Below are 19,822 nucleotides of genomic sequence, written 5' to 3' on the forward strand. Positions count from 1 at the left end.
AAAGATTTTGTTTTCTCTTGTTTCCACTCTTCTGCTTAACATAACCTGTAAATTTGATGTTTCTAGTACCTACGGGGGCTTTGCTATTAACCTCTAAAGTCGGCAGCATACCGCATATCGATATTGCGGATTTTCGCATTTTACATTAGTCAATGGCCGCCGACTTTATAGGTTAATAGCAAAGCAAATTAAGGAATACGGATCAGTTTAGCATAAGGGCCTGAGCCAACTAAAGCAGTTGTCTCCGCTTCTGTCCGCTTTTCAGCATCTGTAACATTGATGTGTAACTGAAAAGTGGACACAACTGTGTTCTTTAGGCCCTTAGTAAAATATGGGTAAATTTTGCAGATATTTTACTATCGGAATTACCACTGTCCAATGGTAAAGGATTGGTGCCCAAATTACCGTGTCACCTGTACGCCAGTAAGGGCTTGTTCACACCTAGGGTGTTTTTTTTTTTAGTGCCGGTGATTTTCAAAAACACCCTGAAATCGCTAGTGCAATGATTCCTTATGGGACAGTTCATATCCGTGCGTTTCGTCCACTTTCCGCTCAGTAAAGCGCTGCATGCACCATTTTCAGGGCGATTTTGCTACAATGGAAGGTATAGGAAAAGCGCAAAATGCTCGCAAATCGCTTTATCCGGCGATTGCGTTCGCGCTTTTAAGAATAAATACATTGGACTTGATTCACTAGAGTTAACATGCCCTATCAGAGTAGCAAAGGGAGCGCCACAAACTTATGCCTGCTAATTGGCAATGACGAAAGCTCCGCTCGTCTTGCCCTGTTCCCCTTCGGGTCCAGACATTATCCCCGCACTTTGATTGGCCCAATGGGCTGCCTGTCACTGTTTAGAAAAGCACTGTAAAAAAAACCCGCAGCGCCCACCCAAGCGTCAGGAGGGGAAAAAAAAAAAAAAAAAGAAAAAAATCGCCCACAAAATCGAACATTGCTGGCGTCAGTGATTTCGATTTTAGATGTGAACAAAGCCTAAAGTATTTTGTTTAAAATGGATCAGCGCTGTATAAGTGATTTGAAGTGATGTGTTCATTTCCCCTGTGTGTGTCGGTATTGATGATGATTCCCATTATTGTCTTTTGAGTTTTGTAATGGTGCCATTCTGTTTTCCGGAGTTTAGGAAGAAAAGTTTCAAGATTATCCGATCTCAGTCGCTGCAGCTGCAGTTACCCTCGGTGGACTGGAAGACCCCCTCTAGCGCCTCACCCATCGCCTCACCTGTGTCCCCTGTACACCCCGTGCACCCCGCGCAGCCAGCGCATCCCATCCTGCGAGGTCCCGGCCAGCCTGTGCAAGTCCCCTACGATGTGCCAGAGTTCCAGCGAGTGACCATCAGTGGCGATTACTGCGCTGGGGTAAGGACAGCACTCACTGGTCAGTGTTGAAAGTTGAGAAAAAACAAACTTTGAGGGCTGGAACCCACAGGAGCGCTTTTGGCAGCGTTTTGGCAGCGCTGCGATACGCTAGCACTTTGCCAAAACGCTGGGCTAATGTTAATGGATGGGGCAACTTCCACAGGAGCGTTTGCGTTTCCCAGAAACGCAAACGCAGGACATGCAGCATTTTTGGAGCGTTAGCGCTTCAATGTAAAGTATTAAAACGCTAGCGGAAACGCTCAGCAAAACCTAAACTGAGCGGTTTTGCTAGCGTTTTGCGGTTCAGCACACTGTAACAAACTGAAAAATAATTCACAGGACCAATCAAAATAAAAACGCGAAACACAAAACGCTACGCAACCGCTGAGCAAAAAAATACAATGTTGCAAAACGCGACCGAAAACACGCATGAATCCGCTTGCAAACCGCTCAGACAAAACGCTAGCGGTTGCGTTTCGCGTTTGCTGATTTCAGTGGGTTCCAGGCCTAAGGTCTTGTTCACATCATAAATCGCAATCGCTGACGCCAGTGTTTTGAGATTTTGTGCGCGATTCTTTTTTTAGTGCCTCCGGGCTCTTACCTGCGTGTTAGTGCTTTTTAGTAAAGTGGTTTTCTAAGCGCTTTTGTAGAGTGAATAGTTTTTTCACTTCCTGACGCTAGTCAGGAAGTCAACTCTTTAACCCAGGGAAGAATAAATACAATGTATTTATTCTAAAAAGCGCTCGGGAAATAGCTATATAAAGCGCTCTTTCAAGCACTTTATAGGCAAATCGCCCCAAAAATGGTACAGGCAGCGCTTTGCTGAGCGGATCGGAATTGAACCACTCATATGTGAACACTCTTATAGGGAATCATCACACAAGTGCTTAAAAAACCCCAAAAGCACCCTTAGGGCTGGTGCACACCAGTGCAGTTCTGTAGCGGTTTTTTAAGCGCGCAGGGGGAAAACCGCTTGGCTAATGAAAGTGAATGGGATGATGCACACCAGAGCGGTTCGTTTTTTCCGCAAACTCAGGGGCTGCAGCATTTTTTAGATTTCTGAGGCGTTGCTGCCTCATTGTTAAAGTATAGATAAGTGGAAAACCGCACTGAAAAACGCTAGATCAGAGCTGTTTTCAAGGCGTATTTGTTACAGAAGCTGTTCAGTAACCGCTTTACTGTAAAAATATGTGTAATCTGATCAAAAAACGCTCCAAAAAATACTAGGCATATTTAGAAAACGTCTCTAAACATGCCTAGAATCGCTCTGAAATCTGCTTTAAAAACCTTTTGCGTTTTGCGGATCTGCTAGCGGTTTTTGGTGTGCACTGGGCCTATGTGTGAACAAGGCAAGCCCTTACTTAGGGCCCATTTCCATTAGATGCGGTACGGTGCTAAATAGCCGCATCGCACCCGCGAGTGTCCTGAACCCAATGTACAGCAATGGAACAGTTTCCATTACGTGCGGAGCGATCCAAGAATCTGCAGCATGCTTCAGATTCTCGCACAGCCACACCCGCCCGCCGTCCCCTCCATACACTTCTGCATCGGGACCTGCGGAAGTGACGCAGTCAGCAGCGGAAGTGATGCGGTGAGGTAGCCGCTTTCGCATCACTATTCCAATGGAAAAGGGCCCTTAGGAGAACAAAGTTTTCCTAGTGTAGCAGAACTCTTGGAGAAACATGTGGTCAGTTTTAGGGCCCTGGCACACGGTAGTGCGTTTTGCAGGTCATTTTTGTATTTAAAAAAAAAAAAAAAATGCTTCAATTGACTTGCATTAAAATGGCGGCAAAATTTGTAATTTCGAAAATGGTAAAGGCGGCTATTTCACCACGATTTTACCACTATTTTAATGCAACTTAATTGGAAGGTTTTTTTAAAAAAATAAAATGACCCAAAAAACGCTCTCCGGTGTGTCAGGGCCCTGAATCAAGTCATTTGTAAGACTAAGGGCCCGCTTGTAGCGGCGAATCGCGATGGCCTCCACACGCTAGTCCCTCCGCTCAGCTGCCGGCCGGTAAGCCTTCCATCCACGGTTCTTTCTTTGCATCTCTTCTCTCTCACTTGGCCCCATTTGGCCCCTACCACTCGGAATTCCGTTTCACCACGGACATTGGCACCCACTTCACACCCTTATTCCTCACTTGGTGCACTTCACTTCTACAGGTTGGTTCACTTCCAATCTCTAATTTTCCCTGCCTTTACCCCTTCACCTTTACTCTGCTACTGGCTTGCAGCGGATTGTCTACATCATAGATTATTTATAACACGTGTTCACTATTGTAACCACTGAACATTTACAGTACAATATTAGAGGGCATTATGTATTTAGTGTGACTGCTTTTAACTGGTTTTAATGTTGTTATGGTTTGAATAAAGGCTATTTTTTGTACTTCAATTCCTTGTGGTGCGGTTTTTGCAGGGCCAGCTTCTTTTTCTTTTTGTCCATATTACTATGCTAGGGGGTACTTCGTGAGTATATGGTTTTAAAAGGGGTACATACCAATAAAATGTTGAGAAACACTGCTTTAGAAAACAGGACTGTATTCAATCCGAGTTTGACCCGAGTTGGGTTTATAACTCAGAGAAGCTCTTTTTGTTAAAGTTCCACATCCTTAGCAGTAACCCCGAGAGCAGAGCTATCAAGTAGTATGATTTTTAGGGTTAAAATCTGGAAATCATCATATCACCAGGGAGGTTAAAGATGCCCTCTACATGGGCCGATCGTCACTATATTCGTTTTATAGTCACTTCAGGTACACATTATTAAATCTGGTCTGGCTTTCAGTAGCAGAAATACAGATCGTGGGGCCCTCCAGCAAAACTTGTGGAATCCCCCTCCTATGTTCAAATCCCCAAGTGGTCCTACCTGCCATGTGTCATGTAACAAGTGCAGCTACTATGACCCTTCCCTGTAACAGCACAAAGAGGAAGGAGAAGAAATAAGGGCCAGAAGGGGCGGCAGCCCGCTCGGTAGTTGTGCCTCTGCCAGCTTCCAGGATTGCCTGTGTGCTCCAGTATTCTCTAACCTGGCTGAAAAATCAGGGTTTAGTTTGCTGTGTAAAATATAAGAGAAAATGACTGCAATCTTCTGACTTCCAACAAATGTTTCAGGTGACCGTTGATGACTATGAGCAAGCTGCGATCGGGCTCGCCAAGGCTCTCCGGATAAGAGAGAAATACTGCCGGCTGGCCTACCATCGCTTCCCAAGAACCACCGCGCAGTACCTGTGTACAGCGAACGATGACGGCGGGAGGCTGGAAGATGAGGTGTACCCAGGTACAGACATGGGAAAGGGACGAATGGAAAATGTGTCTCTGCTCCAGCCTTGCAGATGCAAGAGTAGAAAAAAAAAAAGATCCTGGGCAGGGGTGTAACTAGAAATCATTGTCCCCCCTGCAAATCTTTGGATGGGGCCCCCTCCCCTTCCCCCTTGCTTTCTACACAGGTAAACTGAGAACCAATGTTAATCAATTGGCTAGTGCACAGTTGAATGTGCTTTCACCATGCAGATAAAAACAGACAGCAGTGAAGCACTGCACACATTGGGCCTGATTCACAAAGCGGTGCTAACAGTTAGCACGCTGGTGAAAAGCCCTTTATCACGCCTAAACTCAGTTTAGGCGTGATAAGTTTAGGCGTGATAAGTTTAGGCATGATAAGTTTAGGTGTGATAAGTTTAGGCATGATAAGTTTAGGTGTGATAAGTTTAGGCATGATAAGTTTAGGTGTGATAAGTTTAGGCATGATAAGTTTAAGCACCAACTGGGTTAGCACCGCAGTGCACAGCTGATCAAAAGTTTTGCACTAGCAAAGTCTGGTGCTCTTCGCATAGAGTTTATTGGTGCTGCTTTGCGTGCGGGACTTTGCGCGCAATCTAACCTTATCAAGCCTAAACTTATTACGCCTAAACTGGCTTTTCACCAGCGTGGTGCAATGGTTATCACGCCTAAAGTCTTTTAGGCGTGCTAACTGGGTTAGCACCGCTTTGTGAATCAGGCCCATTGTCTATCAATTACATTAGCTTCTGCGATAAAAAGTGCATGTTTGCACACATACAGACATGCATACAGGAAAGCGTCAGACGAGTGTGCTCCCAGGCTCTGCTTATTACACTCACTCTGTCTATCCCTGATGGAACAGAACTGGCTCTGCAGACTTCTCTAGCTTTACCACAGTACACAGCACTTGGGGAGGGGTAGAGAGGTTGGGGGTAGGGTGCTGTACAGAAGAGCCTGCTGCACACTGAATAGGGATTATCTACAAATCTTTGTCTACAAAACTTTGTATGATTCCTTTTCAGTTGTTGAGCAGATGCAGTCATTAGAACAATTGTGCAGAGATCAGAAAGCTTTTTTTCCTTCTGTGCCCAGACTCCTCAAGCATCCCTCTAGTACAGAGCACTTGGGGAGGGGAAGAAAGGCTGGGGGCTGGGCGCTGTACACAAGACCCTGCCGCACACTGAATAGGGACTGTCCACAAATCTGTGCGATTACTTATCAGTGGCTGAGCAGATGCAGTCATTAGAACAATTGTGCAGAGAGCAGAACATGTTTTCTCTCCATGCCCTTAGTTGTCAGTCTCTCAGGACAGGGAAAATAAACTCCCCCCCCAAGGGCCCCCTGTTGCTTCTGCCCCCCCCCCCTGCATCACTTGCAGGGTCTATTGTTACGCTCCTGATTCTGGGGCTTTAGGGGCCAGGGCAGGGGGCGTAATTACAATGGAGTAGCCCCAGGGAATACAGGGAGCCCAGAGCTGTAAGGGGGCCCAAACTACTACTTCCCTCTGATAAAGGGGTCCATCCTTCAGATCAGGTGTTGTGGCTACACTTGTAATGGGTGTGAAGACTACAATGTCCACACTGTGAACACTGGTGGGGGCCTAACAAAGTTTTTTTGCTTGGGGAGCCCCATGATTTGTATATCGTATATGTACTCCGACGGTAAGTTGGGTGCAGGGTGAGCTGAATGTCGCTCAAAGTCCCAGCAGCGTTAAATACTATTTCCCCCTCTGAGTCATAGCAACTCGGAGGAAGAAGTAATTCGGGGTCTGGTGATTGTCCCTTTTGTATTTCCTCAAACTCCTTTATTATGTTTGTGGTAGCAAATGTTAAAGTCATTGGGAACCGCTTTATAAAAAAAAAAGAAACCAGATACTTAAGGAGAGGGAAGGCTCTGGGTCCTAATGAGCCTTCTCTCTCCTCTCCTGGTGCCCGCGGTGCCGCGCTGTCCCCGGGAGCAGTATTTGATTAAATTGGTCAAATTCTGCTCCTTCCGTCGGCAAAGGTAACTTCGGAAAGTCTTCGGGAGCCTGAGTACTCCCGAAGACGGGCCGCGCCATACTGCGCGTGCGTGAGCGCCCTCTATCACGCACGCGCAGTATGGAGCTGCCTGTCGTCAGGAGGACTCAGCTCCCAAAGACTTCCGAAATCCCCCGCGGTGGGGGATTTTAACGGGGGAGCCAGCACTGCACGGTGGGCACCAGCAGAGGAGAGGGAAGGCTCATTAGGACCCAGAGCCTTCCCTCTCCTTAGGTAAGTATCTGGTTTATTTTTTTTATAAAGCGGTTCGGTTCCCAGTGACTTTAAAGAGACTCCGTAACAAAAATTGCATCCTGTTTTTTATCATCCTACAAGTTCCAAAAGCTATTCTAATGTGTTCTGGCTTACTGCAGCACGTTCTACTATCACCATCTCTGTAATAAATCAACTTATCTCTCTCTTGTCAGACTTGTCAGCCTGTATCTGGAAGGCTGCCAAGTTCTTCAGTGTTGTGGTTCTGTGATGCATCTCTTCCTTCAGGCCCCTCTCTGCACACTGCCTGTGTATTATTTAGATTAGGGCAGATTTTCTCTTCTCTCTCTTATCTTTTACAAGCTGGATAAATCCTCCTCTGAGCTGGCTGGGCTTTCACATACTGAGGAATTACATACAGGCACAGCTGTCTGCACTCTGCAGGAAGAAACAGCCTGACACTTCAGTGGAAGATAGCTGCAGGGGGAAAGAAACACACAAATGATCTCTTGAGATTCAAAAGGAAGGATGTATACAGCCTGCTTGTGTATGGATGTATTTTCTATGTGTGGACATACTGTACATCAACCTACTTCCTGTTTTGGTGGCCATTTTGTTTGTTTATAAACAAACTTTTTAAAACTGTTTTAACCACTTTTAATGCGGCGAGGAGCGGTGAAATTGTGACAAAGGGTAATAGGAGATGTCCCCTAACACACTGGTATGTTTACTTTTGTGCGATTTCATCTTTAAAGAGAATCTGTATTGTTAAAAAGTCATAAAAAAGATTCAACTTGGTCTCAATTTGATCCCATCAGCCATGGTGGCTACAAGTCAAAAGAGCAGTACAAGACTTTTAGTTGTCATTGATGCATTTTCTTGTATTTTTTCGTTTTCAGACTTTTTTCCTCCTCCATCTGGGGAAGAGGACCCCTACAACTTGGAGAACGTTCCCTCAAACCTGCATTACGTGGTGAGAATGCATGGTGGGATCCTCCACGTCTACGACAACAAGGAGATGGCGGAAGCCAATGAGCCACGTGGCTTGCCCTATCCAGACCTAGAGACCTACACTTTGGACCTCAGTCACATCTTGGCACTCATCGCTGATGGCCCTGCGTGAGTTTGACATGTTATCTCCTGGTGTACTGTGCTTTATAAAATTGGTACTAAGACAGTTAACACATTTTGTATCAAGGTGATGAAATAGAAATACAGTGCTTCTCTTTGGAAGGTATGGAGTTATGGAAACATTTGATGATGAGGTTATAGGAACCAGTAAGATAGACCATTTTTAACTTCTGCAGCCTTGTGCAGAACATATACGTTGGTTGATCATTGAATAAAAGTCATTAGTATTCACTATTGATCTTCTTGGCCTTCTTGTGGTCACAATATAATTCGGGAATAGGACAATAACTAGCGCAGTTTGAATATCCTTCTCTTCATTATCAACCTGTGTCAGGCTGCAATCGTGTGCTGCTCGGGCGTCGGTAATTTCTGGACCCCATACTGGGAAAACCTACTGGGCCCCCCTACTTCCCTCCATATTTAAGGTGAAACCCCTGTATTTAAGGTAGTCACCTGCGATCAGCAAAGCACTGACACACATATAATCTTATGTGATTACTCTAACTGCAGTGCTTGAGCAGCGCTTGCGATGTGCGAAAATTGAAAAAACGCACTGCATGCATCATTTTCTCATCCCTCATGCTGCACCACCATACTGGGGGATGCCTCACTACCTATACTGGGGTCATAAGCACAGTTCATCAGCACACCAGTAGCAGTTTCAAATACTCTGCACTTTTATTGTGCAATGATTGGTACCAACTGTGGAATAATTGCACAATAAAAGTGCGGAGTATTTGAAACTGCTACTGGTGTGCTAATGAACTGTGTTTATGACCCCAGTATAGGTAGTGAGGCATCCCCCAGTGTGGTGGTGCAGCATGAGGGATAAGGGGGCAAGCATTGCGCCCATGGCATGAGCCATGCCTACACCCATCTAGATACGTCACTGTCAGTGCACCTCTCTGGATCGCATACTGCACTTTAAGTCAACTGCACTAGTGCAGGAATTCTCTTGGCCACTGGAGCGAAAGAGGTGCTTGACTGCACATGTGCAGTAGCCCGTCACCACGGTTGTGGATGGGTGATCTTCTAAAGGGGACAGCGGCACCCTGGAGGGCAGTAGAACTACAGCGAGGCATCTAATAGACTGCTGGGGGGCAAAAGTTGCCCCAGGTATGTAGATCTACCGGTAATCTTCCCCCAACCCAGCTCAGACATCCTTTATTCTCAATTCAGGTACCCACTAAGAGTACCTAATCATCATAATCGGGGCCAGAAAAGGGTATGGGATTTTCTACAAGCCCTGGAACATTGGCACACAACACAATAACATCTTATGTAACGCCACTCAGAATAATAATTAAATAACACTGTGATGTTTTTTCCTGAGCTCCCGGCCGACCTTCAGCATTATTTTTATAGCGACAGGAGGGGAGGGGGGGGGGGATAAAAGCTGGCTACTCACATAACATGTTGGCAGGGCTATAGGAGGTGGAGAAGCACCGCGGCCTATTCTGAGCCAGGCATGCTGGAGTCACGCCCGTGACACATTATTATGACCAGCTGGAGGTACCGTGTTTATTACTCAGGGCCCTGGCCTCAAACACCCCCGCCTCTGTTAATATGTAATGAGCTGGTTGAGCTGGATTCATCTCTGGGATCCGCTGAGGAACTTCGACAATATAATAGACTCACCTGCATTCCTCAAGCTCATAACAAAGCAAATAGCTGAGATCACGCAGCACGTTAGGCGGAACACAACACGGTACACAGCAAAGGAACTCATGACCTCTAGATATAGGTGTGCGCTGTGAAGAAGGGAGTGTGGCTTTATTTAGCCAGACAAAAGGCAATCTGATATCATTTAAAGTGCACCTGCACGCTTGCACAGGGCAGATGGAAATCCTAGAGAAATGCACCCTGTATGTATTTAGAGAGTTTAGCCTGTCTAGTTCCCCCTCATCTGTGACTAATCACAGCTGTAATTTCACCTCTCAGCTGTGTCAGCTGGCTGCCTTGGCAGAGCAGCTAATTTGTAAACACAGGATGTGAACCCTATGTCTGCTCCAGAAAAGCAGGAAGTAGACACATGGAAGATTTATTGCAGGATTTTTATCGGCTGTAACTAAAATGTTTTTCTGTAAAGGTCATTATGCTGTTACATATCTTGTAGAGCAGAGAGGAAGTTCTGAGTTCAGGTCCGCTTTGAAGGCTTCCCCTTTGGTATTTATGGCCATATTTCATTCTATAGGTGGCTCTATATCAGGTGACTTCAGGCGGCCATCACATTCCATAGTTATTGAAATCAGATGAAAATCAGAGCCGCCACAAGCCTGCCTGATCGATGATTCGACTGATTTCAGGCTGAAAGTGGTTGAATGTATTAATAGGACATGCTGGGAAATCTCAGGCCAACGTGGTTGATCTAACTTGCGGTGGTAATGGCGTGCGATAATCTCAGATGATGAGCGCAACAGAACCCCCGACCTCTGTCCTCTGTAATGTAAATCCCCCCCCCCCCCTGTGTATTAAAATACAGTGGGATGGGAAAGATTGGGCAACATTAATTGTCATGATTTTCCTGTATAAAACGTTGGTTGTTGCAATAAAGAATGCCAAGTAAATATCTCAGACACACACAGTGGTATTTGAGAAGTGAAATGAAGTTTATTGGAATTACAGAAAGTGTGCAATAATTAAACAAAATTAGACAGGTGCATAAATTTGGGCACCACAAAAAAGAAATGAAATCAATATTTAGTAGATCCTCCTTTTGCAGAAATTACAGCCTCTACACCAGGCAATGGCAAACTTGGCCCTCCAGCTGTTAAGGAACTACAAGTCCCACAATGTATTGCAGGAGTCTGGCAGCCACAGTCATAACTCATAAAGGAAAATGCATTGTGGGACTTGTAGTTCCTTACCAGTTGGAGGGCCAAGTTTGCCCATGCCTGCTCTAGACGCTTCCTGTTGGTTCCAATGAGAGTCTGGACTCTGGTTGAAGGTATTTTCTTTACAAAACATCTCTAGTTCATTCAGGTTTGATGGCTTCTGAGCATGAACAGCTCACTTTAACTCACACCACAGATTTTCAATTATATCCAGGTCTGGGGACTGATATGGCCATTCCAGAACGTTGTACTTGTTCTTCTGCATGAATGCTTTAGTGGATTTTGAGCAGTGTTTAGGGTCGTTGTCTTGTTGAAAGATTCAGCCCCTGCGCACCTTCAGCTTTGTCATGGATTCCTGGACATTGGTCTCCAGAATCTGATGATACTGAGTGGAATCCATGCGTCCCTCAACTTTGACAAGATTCCCAGTCCCTGCACTGGTTATCTGTGATTATTTTTGGATACGTCTACAATAAAGGAACTTGATCTTAAGAACACCGTGCGGGCATCTTTTCGTCCCCTGCACTGGCCACAGAGCCCCACAGCATGATGGTACTACCACCATATTTTACTGTAGGTAGCAGGTGTTTTTCTTGGAATGCTGTGTTGCTTTTCCTCCATGCATAACACCCCTTGTTATGTACAAATAACTCAATTATAGTTTCATCAGTCCACAGTACCTTATTCCAAAATGAAGCTGGCTTTTCCAAATGTACTTTAGCATACCTTAAGCAACTCTGTTTGTGCTGTGGGTGGAGAAAAGGCTTCCTCTGCATCACTCTCGCATACAGCATCTCCTTGTGTAAAGTGCGCCGAATGGTTAAATAATGCACAGTGACTCCATCTGCAGCAAGATGTTGTAGGACTTTGGTGCTGGTCTGTGGGTTGACTCTGACTGTTCTTACCATTTGACGCTTCTGTTTATGCAAGATTTTTCTTGGTTTGCCACTTCGAGCCTTAACTTAAACTGAGCCCTGTGGTCTTCCATTTCCTCAATATGTTCCTAACTATGGAAACATACAGCTGAAATCTCTGAGACAGCTTTCTGTATCCTTCCCCTAAACCATGATGGTGAACAATCTTTGTCTTCAGGTCATTTGAGAGTTGTTTTGAGACCCCCGTGTTGCTACTCTTCAGAGAAAATTAAGTGGAGGGAAACTTACAATTGCCCCCCTTAAATACTCTTTCTCATAATTGGATTCACCTGTGTATGTAGGTCAGGGGTCACTGAGCTTACTAAGCCAACTTGAGTTCCAATAATTGGTTCTAAACGTTTTGGAATCCATAAAATGACAACAGTGCCCAAATTTATGCACCTGCCTAATTTTATTTAAACAATTATTTCACACTTTCTGTAGATCCAATAAACTTCATTTCACTTCTCAAATATCACTAAGTGTCTCCTATATGATATATTTAACTGACATTTTTTTTTTATCGTAGCAACCAATGATTTATACAGGAAAATCATGACGATTAACAAGGTTGCCCAAACTTTCACATTCCACTGTTGTCTGCGATGCCCCTACAGGTTCCGTCCCGCTCCACATGGCTGCCGCATATAGCACACGGGTCAGAAATGCGTAAACGGAAGACGTGTGGGCAGCAGTGGACAGGTAAAGTATTTTCATTGCATGGGAGTCACATTTACATGGGTGGCAATGACAGAGGTGGTGGATGTGATAAATTTCAGAGTATAAGTCAGAGAACGCAAAGATTTTACAACGGGCAAACACTCACTAAATAATTAGGCTGCGTTCCCACTATAGACGCTACTGTGCGCATTTCGGCAGCGCGTATGATGTGCGACGCGCAAGAATGATAGAAGTGCATAGACAGAACTTCTGCCATTCCAACCATATGCGCTGCGCAGCTGTGTGATGCACTATAGCACTGCTGCAGGCATTTTTCAGGAATCGCAGCGATGACCCATTCACTATAGTGAATGGGATCAGCGGCGTAGATGGCGTGTGATCTTGCGCATTCCGATCGCACGGCCATCTGCGCTAAATGATGTGAACGAGCCCTAAAGCAATATTGTAAAAAAAATAAGCAAATGTTTTCATTATAATATTTCCAGTACGGTTCCTCTCTAATCCAAAAAAATGAGGGTAAAAGCATGACATTGTCACCTCTAACATTGTATTATTGTGTATATTTATATTTTTGTGCTACAGAAAGACATACTGTCACCGCAGACTGAATTTCTTGGGCTCCAAATTTAACCTCCATGAAATGCTGAACGAGATGTCCGAGCTGAAGGAGCTGAAGAGCGTTCCACACCGCGACTTCTATAACGTCAGGAAGGTTCGTATCCCATCTGCCGGCATCAGTAAAAGCACCAAGAGATCTGGTGGCAAATTTTAGATATGGAGATTGAGAGTGTAACGCAACTTCCTACATCAAAGTATTCCCCAGGAAGACTATCTATTTACGGGACTTGCAGGACTCCATTACATACTTGGCAGTTAGGCTCTGTTCCAATTCCCTGTATAGGTAGAATGTTTGTTCAGCTAATGGTGGTCACTTACAGTCTGCAGTGGGTGCTAAGGTGATGCTGCATAAGTAAAGGGGATGTTACTAACTGCAGTTGCCATGTGGGGAAATGTTGTCTAGGTGCTCTTCAAAATTGACTCTTTATCCTTGTCTGGTTCATTCAGGAGGGGTGCTGCATAATGTGGGGAATGCTGCCTCACTGACTAACTGGAGTAGGGGATGCTGGCTAATGAGGGGGGGTTGTCACTGATTATTTGGAGGGGGTGCTGCCTGATGGGGAGTCGATGACTATATGAAGGGGGCAGGGGCATAACTGGGCCCCCCTGCAAAGCTTTGGCTCGGGCCCCCTCCCCCTGCACACTGAATAGGGACTGCGTACAAATCTTTGTCTACAAAACTTGTGTGATTCGTTATCAGTGGCTGAGCAGATGCAGGCATTAGAACAATTGTGCAGAGAGCAGAAAGTTTTTTTTTTTTTTTTTTCCTTTCCCTCCTTGCCCTTAGTTGTCAGTCTCTCAGGTCGGGGTCCCCTGTGGCTTTTGGACCCCCCTGCGGCTACATCCCTTGCAGGGTCTATTGTTACACCCCTAGAAGTGGGTAATGCTGCCTAAGGTTCCTGGGTTCCTGTGGAGGGGGTCAGTCATTGACTACTTATGAGCATCACCCAAAAAAGTTTAAGAACTACTGGTCTAAATCCATACCAGTCTGTAGTCTACACTGCTGGTGTGTGGATCACCAGAAGCCCATAGTGTAGGTCTGTGAGTTGTCTACAGTTTATAATTATGCTCAGTGGAACAGCAAAGCCCCATAATGTAGGTCAGTGGACTTCACAGTGTTGCACCACCAGTGAGTGATTCATGCTCTAAAAGCATTATGCAATTATTTGTAAAGTTCCCTGATGTCTTCAATCTTCTAAATGTAACACAATTTTAATAATGAACTGCCTTATTGACCTTCCACAGGTGGACACTCACATCCATGCCGCGGCCTGCATGAACCAAAAGCACCTCCTACGCTTTATCAAGCACACATACCGCACAGAATCAGACCGGGTGGTGGCCGAGAAGAACGGTCGGAAGATGACACTAAAGGAACTCTTCGAGAGCCTGCACATGGATCCATATGACCTCACTGTGGACTCTCTGGATGTCCATGCGGTAAGACATAACCTCTACTTCTTTATGGGTGAGGCTGAAACTCGTTAGAATAGACCAAGTCATATGATCTGCACCATCAATCACATACAGCACAACCTATACCCAAGAGGTAGTGCATATATATTGATTCTCAGTATTTGGTGAGGGTGGAATCTCCCTCTGGTGTTGTGAAGTCAGGTGACCTTTCCCCACAAGTGCAGCTGGGTAATTCCACTAAAAATATAAATGACAAAAAGAGAGAGAACAATCCTCACTGTGTACTTAAGGTGGCCAAATGGCCGTGTGGACAGGTCTCAGCTGGATTGGGGGGCTGTTCCATTAAGTATCAGCCATTATGCTTGTGGATGCCTCTTATGGCCCAAGGACCTGGCACTCAACATTCCGTAGTCCAATGGGCTTCAGGGTATCAGCCGTTTGCTCTGTAAGAGGTTATCTTTTTTGTGTTGCAATGCAGAAATGCCACTTGTACTGTATGGATAAGTGCAACGAGTCTGAGAGTTATTTAAATATATCCTTATATTGTATTAAAAGTAGCTACAACACGTTTCAGAGGGGTTTTTATTCCCTGAGGAAGCGGGGGAGAACCCCTGCGAAACGCATCAGTCCAATCCATGCTGCGCTAGTGGTTTTTCATTGCATGCATGGCAAAACAGAGCAGACTTCTTGTAGAGCAAATGGCTGATAGCCTGAAGCTGACTGGACTACGGCAAATCGAGTGGCAGGTTCCTGGCTGTATGAAGGATGCACACACATAAAGGCTGATTCTTCATGGAACAGGAAATCAATACAGAAATGGTGGTGTTGCGCCCCTTCAGACCGCAGCAAATCTGTAAAGGGATCCCAATTCCTAAAAGTGTAATACAAAAACTTACAGAATGCGCTGGTCAAATGGAAATACAGTATTTATTGAACTAGTGAGTATTGCACTCTGATCAACTGTATAAAACCAAGGCGGTTGCCCCGTGTGCGTGTATACAAAAAATTACAATTCTGAATAAAACTGATTAAAACAAGTTAAAACATGAGCAATGTTCTTACAATGCGTAATAGCACTCCAATATTAGCGGCATGGCCCTTCTCTATAGAGTAGTTGAACTAATGATTATAGTGGGTGCCTGGATTGGTAGAAGGCCAATGGTTCAAACTACAACAACGGACTTTTCAAGAAGCTGGTTGGTCTTTTTCATAGAAATGTAATAAAGCAGTGTTCCAAGCATAACATGCATGCATGCAGATAGGCAAGTATATATAAACTCCAAGCGTGATGATAAGCGCAGCTAAAAAAGCATATTGGATCAGGCAGGATAATATCCAGCGTGATGCCTGGTGTCTGATGGAGAGGCTGGCAGGCAAACAAGTGGTGCTTTTGATATGCAGGGTTAATATATTAGCAATGCTCAATGCGACTAAATGTGGAGCGGTCTCACCCTCCTGAGATGTCAAATCCTTTGATGATGAATCCTGTAGCAGATGATATCTTCCTGGAAGCCGCTCAATCTCACCAGCCCCGGCCGGCGGCTAGGTGAGAGAGACTTGACCTGCACTGCAGTGTCGGGCAAGCGTGCCCGGCTTCCAAGGGGTCCGGATAGCGTTGGTGTCGTAGAGGATGCGAGCCGGCGGCTCGTCTAACTTCCGTCTTACTCTAGCAACTTTCCAATGCGGACCTCCAACACGCCTCCTTCCCCTAAGCGGCGTGACGTCACGACTGTAGCCTCTGCTGACGTTTCGAGAGGAACGCCTCTCTTTCTCAAAGCTTGGCTACTCGGGGAGTAGGAGGGTGGTTACTTATGATGTGCGTGCATGCTAATAGGATTATTGAAAGGCATGTAGCTCCAAGTCCTTGTTTAATCCATGCGGAACTAGAGTATTTAAATTGAATATCCACATAGTTTCACGTCTAGACATTTCTAATAGGAAATCTCCACCTCTCCACGGTCTTGCTACTTGCTCAATGACACAGTATTTGGATCCCTTAAAGGAGCAGTCATGTTCTAATTTATAATGTGCTGATAAAGGATGTTCTTTATTGCCCTTTTTAATATTAGTGCAATGTTCACTCATTCTTTCTTTTAAGGTACGTTTTGTTCTGCCTACATAGTGTTTAGAACAGGGGCAGGTTAGCACATAAATGACCCCTTTTGTGTCACAATTTGTTACACTTTTCATACTGAATGTTTCATTCCCAGAGGTAATCTCATAGATCCTTTCTATAGGGGAATTCGATTCTTTACAAGCTCTGCAGAACCCACATTTTTTAAAATATCCTCTAGTCTTCTTCATTCCAGATTTCTTAATGGTGGGTGCTAGCAGGTTACCTAAATTCCTAGATTTTTTAAAAATTACTCGCGGATGTTCAGGCAGTAAGGAGGTAAGTATGGGATCTTCCCTCAGTAAACCCCAATGCTTCCTCACTATATTTCTCACTTTATGGGCTTGGGTGGAATATCTCATGACCACACTTGGTTGCTGAAAAGTGTGGTCAACGGGGCCCTCTCTCTCTTCCAACAGGGACTGTCTTGCAGTCCTAGTGGCCTGCTCCCTAGCTCCTAAAATGATATCCTGTGGATATCCTTTGTTTTCAAATCTGGCTTGCAGAATTTGGGCCTCTCTATCAAACTCACCAATTTTTGAGCAGTTTCTTCTTAGTCTTAAGAACTGGCCCTTGGGGATATTCATCAACCACTTATAGTGGTGACAACTATCAATGTTGATATAAGTATTAGTGTCTACTGGTTTTAGGAAGGTTTTAGTGAAAATCCTACCCTCTTCTATGTAAACCGTCAAATCTAAAAAATTCACCTCCTGTTTGCTAAATTCAGCAGTAAACTTTAAATTATATTGATTAATGTTGATCCAGCCTAGAAACATATCGAGACTGGCTCTGGTTCCTCGCCAGATGAAAAACGCATCATCTATGAATCTCCTCCAGAGCACCAAGGAGGGTCCGGGGCCCTCTGGCCCATTGAGAACAAAACGCTCCCAATGGGCCATGTAAAGATTTGCAAAAGATGGAGCAAACCGGGTCCCCATCGCCGTCCCGGTGCCCTGGAGGAAAAACTGCCCCTCAAAAACGAAATAATTATGCTGTAATATAAATCTAATACTCTCTAGAATAAATTCTATTTGGTCCTGAGGTACCATTTTGGCCTCTTGAAGAAAAAACTCCACTGCTTCTATACCCTTCTGGTGGGGAATCACTGTGTAGAGAGAACTAACATCAACAGTGCAGAGCCAATACCCCTCCACCCATTCATGATTTTCAAGAATTCTCAAGAAATGTCCTGTATCTTTGATATAAGTGGGAGTGGATTTGACTAGATCTTGTAAATAGAGATCCACATACCCAGAAAGGTTTGATGTCATGGACCCAATCCCCGATATTATGGGTCTCCCTGGGGGATTGGTGAGGCCCTTGTGAATTTTGGGGAGATGATAATACACAGGAATTCTAGGGTTCTGTTCATATAAATACGCATACTCATCTTCGTCTATGATACCTTTTAATTTGGCCTCTGTTAAGTGGGTTTTCAATCTCTTTAAAAACTTCACAGTGGGGTCCATCGTTAATCTTTCATATGTGTCCTCTTGAAATAATTGACGAACTGCCTCCTGATGGTAATCTTTTAAATCCTGTAGAACTATCCCTCCCCCCTTATCTGCTGGCCGAATCATAATGGATGCATCGTTCTGGAGGTCCCTCATTGCCTTTCTCTCCATGGTGGTTAAATTATCTGCAAATTTGGGGTTTAGTTTTCTAATATCCTCCAATACTAGAGTCTCAAAGGCATTCATAGGTTTGCTAGCCTCATGAATTGGATTAAATTTGGACCTACATTTCAGCCCCGAGTGTTTATAAGGGTCATCCTGTGGCGTTTCACTATTTAAATTATCCCTTATTGTTTTTGAGAAATACTTTTTTAAGCATAATTTTCTCATAAACTGTTTAATACCAATGAAGGCTTCGAATTTGTTCAGCCTGCTGCCAGGAGCAAACTTAATTCCCTTCGCCAAAATATTGTGTTCTACTGAGGATAGGGTCCTTTGGCTGAGATTAAAGACCCCTCCTTCACCCATTGTTGGCACCTCTCCTATGTGTTCTCCTATTTTCTCACCCTTTTTTGATAGCCCCCTCCCCCTCCTCCCCCTTGGCCTGCCCTTGTTCCCCCTCCTCTGATGTACTTGTCCATCCTTTGCTGCTGGTGTAATTTGTCCGGAGGGACTTTCTGTTGTGACTGTTGTTTGGTGATACTTCTGGTCTCTCTCTGAAAATTTGGTACTCCATATTTTAAAGCTGTGCGATAATCCAAAAAGTGTACATTGGGCTTAGGATTAGCTCCCAACGTAGAATACCTATTCTGAATGGGAACATTAGTATAGCTAACTTCATCTATAATTTCTCTTGATTGAGTGGGAACTGCTGGACTACAGGATGATCCACCCCCCCTCCCCCTGGGATCTGATCCTGAAGTATTCAGTGGGGTAGCACTCACCAGGCTAAAGTTGTCTTTGGTCCTCTCTAATGTGCCACCCACTCTGTCACTAATGGACTCACCTATAGACTGATTATAGTTTGTCCTTATTCCCTCTTGTAACGTGGGATCCATCACTAATGCTATGTTGTCATCCGACTGTTGACCCTTCTTTTCCTCTATTATGGGGTCTGTATAGGGTAATGCTTTAATAATGGGTAATGTGTCTGGGGCTGAAGCCGCTTTAAATATTTCTGATCTTTCTAAATTTTCTTCAATTATGCCAATGGATACTGTATCCCTTGGTATATGTTCATAAACAGGATCTCCTGTCTTGACTTCCATTAGTCTGAGGGTTGGTTCTGTTACTGCTGACTCTTTATCCAAATGTTCATCAGCAGATTCTCCTGCCTTTACTTCCATAGTCCCGTTTGTACTAGGCTTTTGTGGTGGGGATAAACTAATAATTTGATCAGATAAGTCCACCACAGATGAAATGTCCTCCAATGTTATTTCTTTCTGATCAATTGTGGCTCTATGTGAGGCTAATTTTTGCTCCTCCCCATATAGACCATCTCTCTCAAATTTCCTCCTTTTCCGTTTAATAATTTCCTCCTCCATACTAGTGAGCCTTAGTTGTATATTGTGTTCTAAGTTTCTATAGAAGTCGTTATCTTTAAAGGGTTCTAGTTTCTTATAGGTCTGTCTAATTTCCTCTCCACTTTTCATCAGTTGAATCTTGCGGAGCTCCATAATGAATTCCATAACCTGTAAGGAGAAACCATGGAACATACGATCCCATTCCATTTGGACTGATTCAGATTGTAGATCAAAGGACAATATTTTTCG

General features: G+C 44.6%; 1 protein-coding gene across 5 annotated transcripts in view; it reads left to right on the forward strand.

The window, feature by feature from the left end:
- The window catches only part of AMPD3 (adenosine monophosphate deaminase 3), a 102,083-nt gene that overhangs the window by 48,728 nt on the left and 33,533 nt on the right, over positions 1 to 19,822 (forward strand). For all 5 annotated transcript variants that reach the window (XM_068260713.1, XM_068260710.1, XM_068260711.1 and 2 more), the window contains 5 exons: positions 1,139 to 1,373; positions 4,488 to 4,653; positions 7,786 to 8,005; positions 13,029 to 13,158; positions 14,310 to 14,504. In XM_068260713.1, coding sequence (XP_068116814.1) covers positions 1,139 to 1,373; positions 4,488 to 4,653; positions 7,786 to 8,005; positions 13,029 to 13,158; positions 14,310 to 14,504 — 946 coding nt within the window. The remainder of the gene's footprint in view (positions 1 to 1,138; positions 1,374 to 4,487; positions 4,654 to 7,785; positions 8,006 to 13,028; positions 13,159 to 14,309; positions 14,505 to 19,822) is intronic.

Source organism: Hyperolius riggenbachi, chromosome 11 (genome assembly GCF_040937935.1).
Source record: "Hyperolius riggenbachi isolate aHypRig1 chromosome 11, aHypRig1.pri, whole genome shotgun sequence".
Taxonomy (NCBI): Eukaryota; Metazoa; Chordata; class Amphibia; order Anura; family Hyperoliidae; genus Hyperolius; species Hyperolius riggenbachi.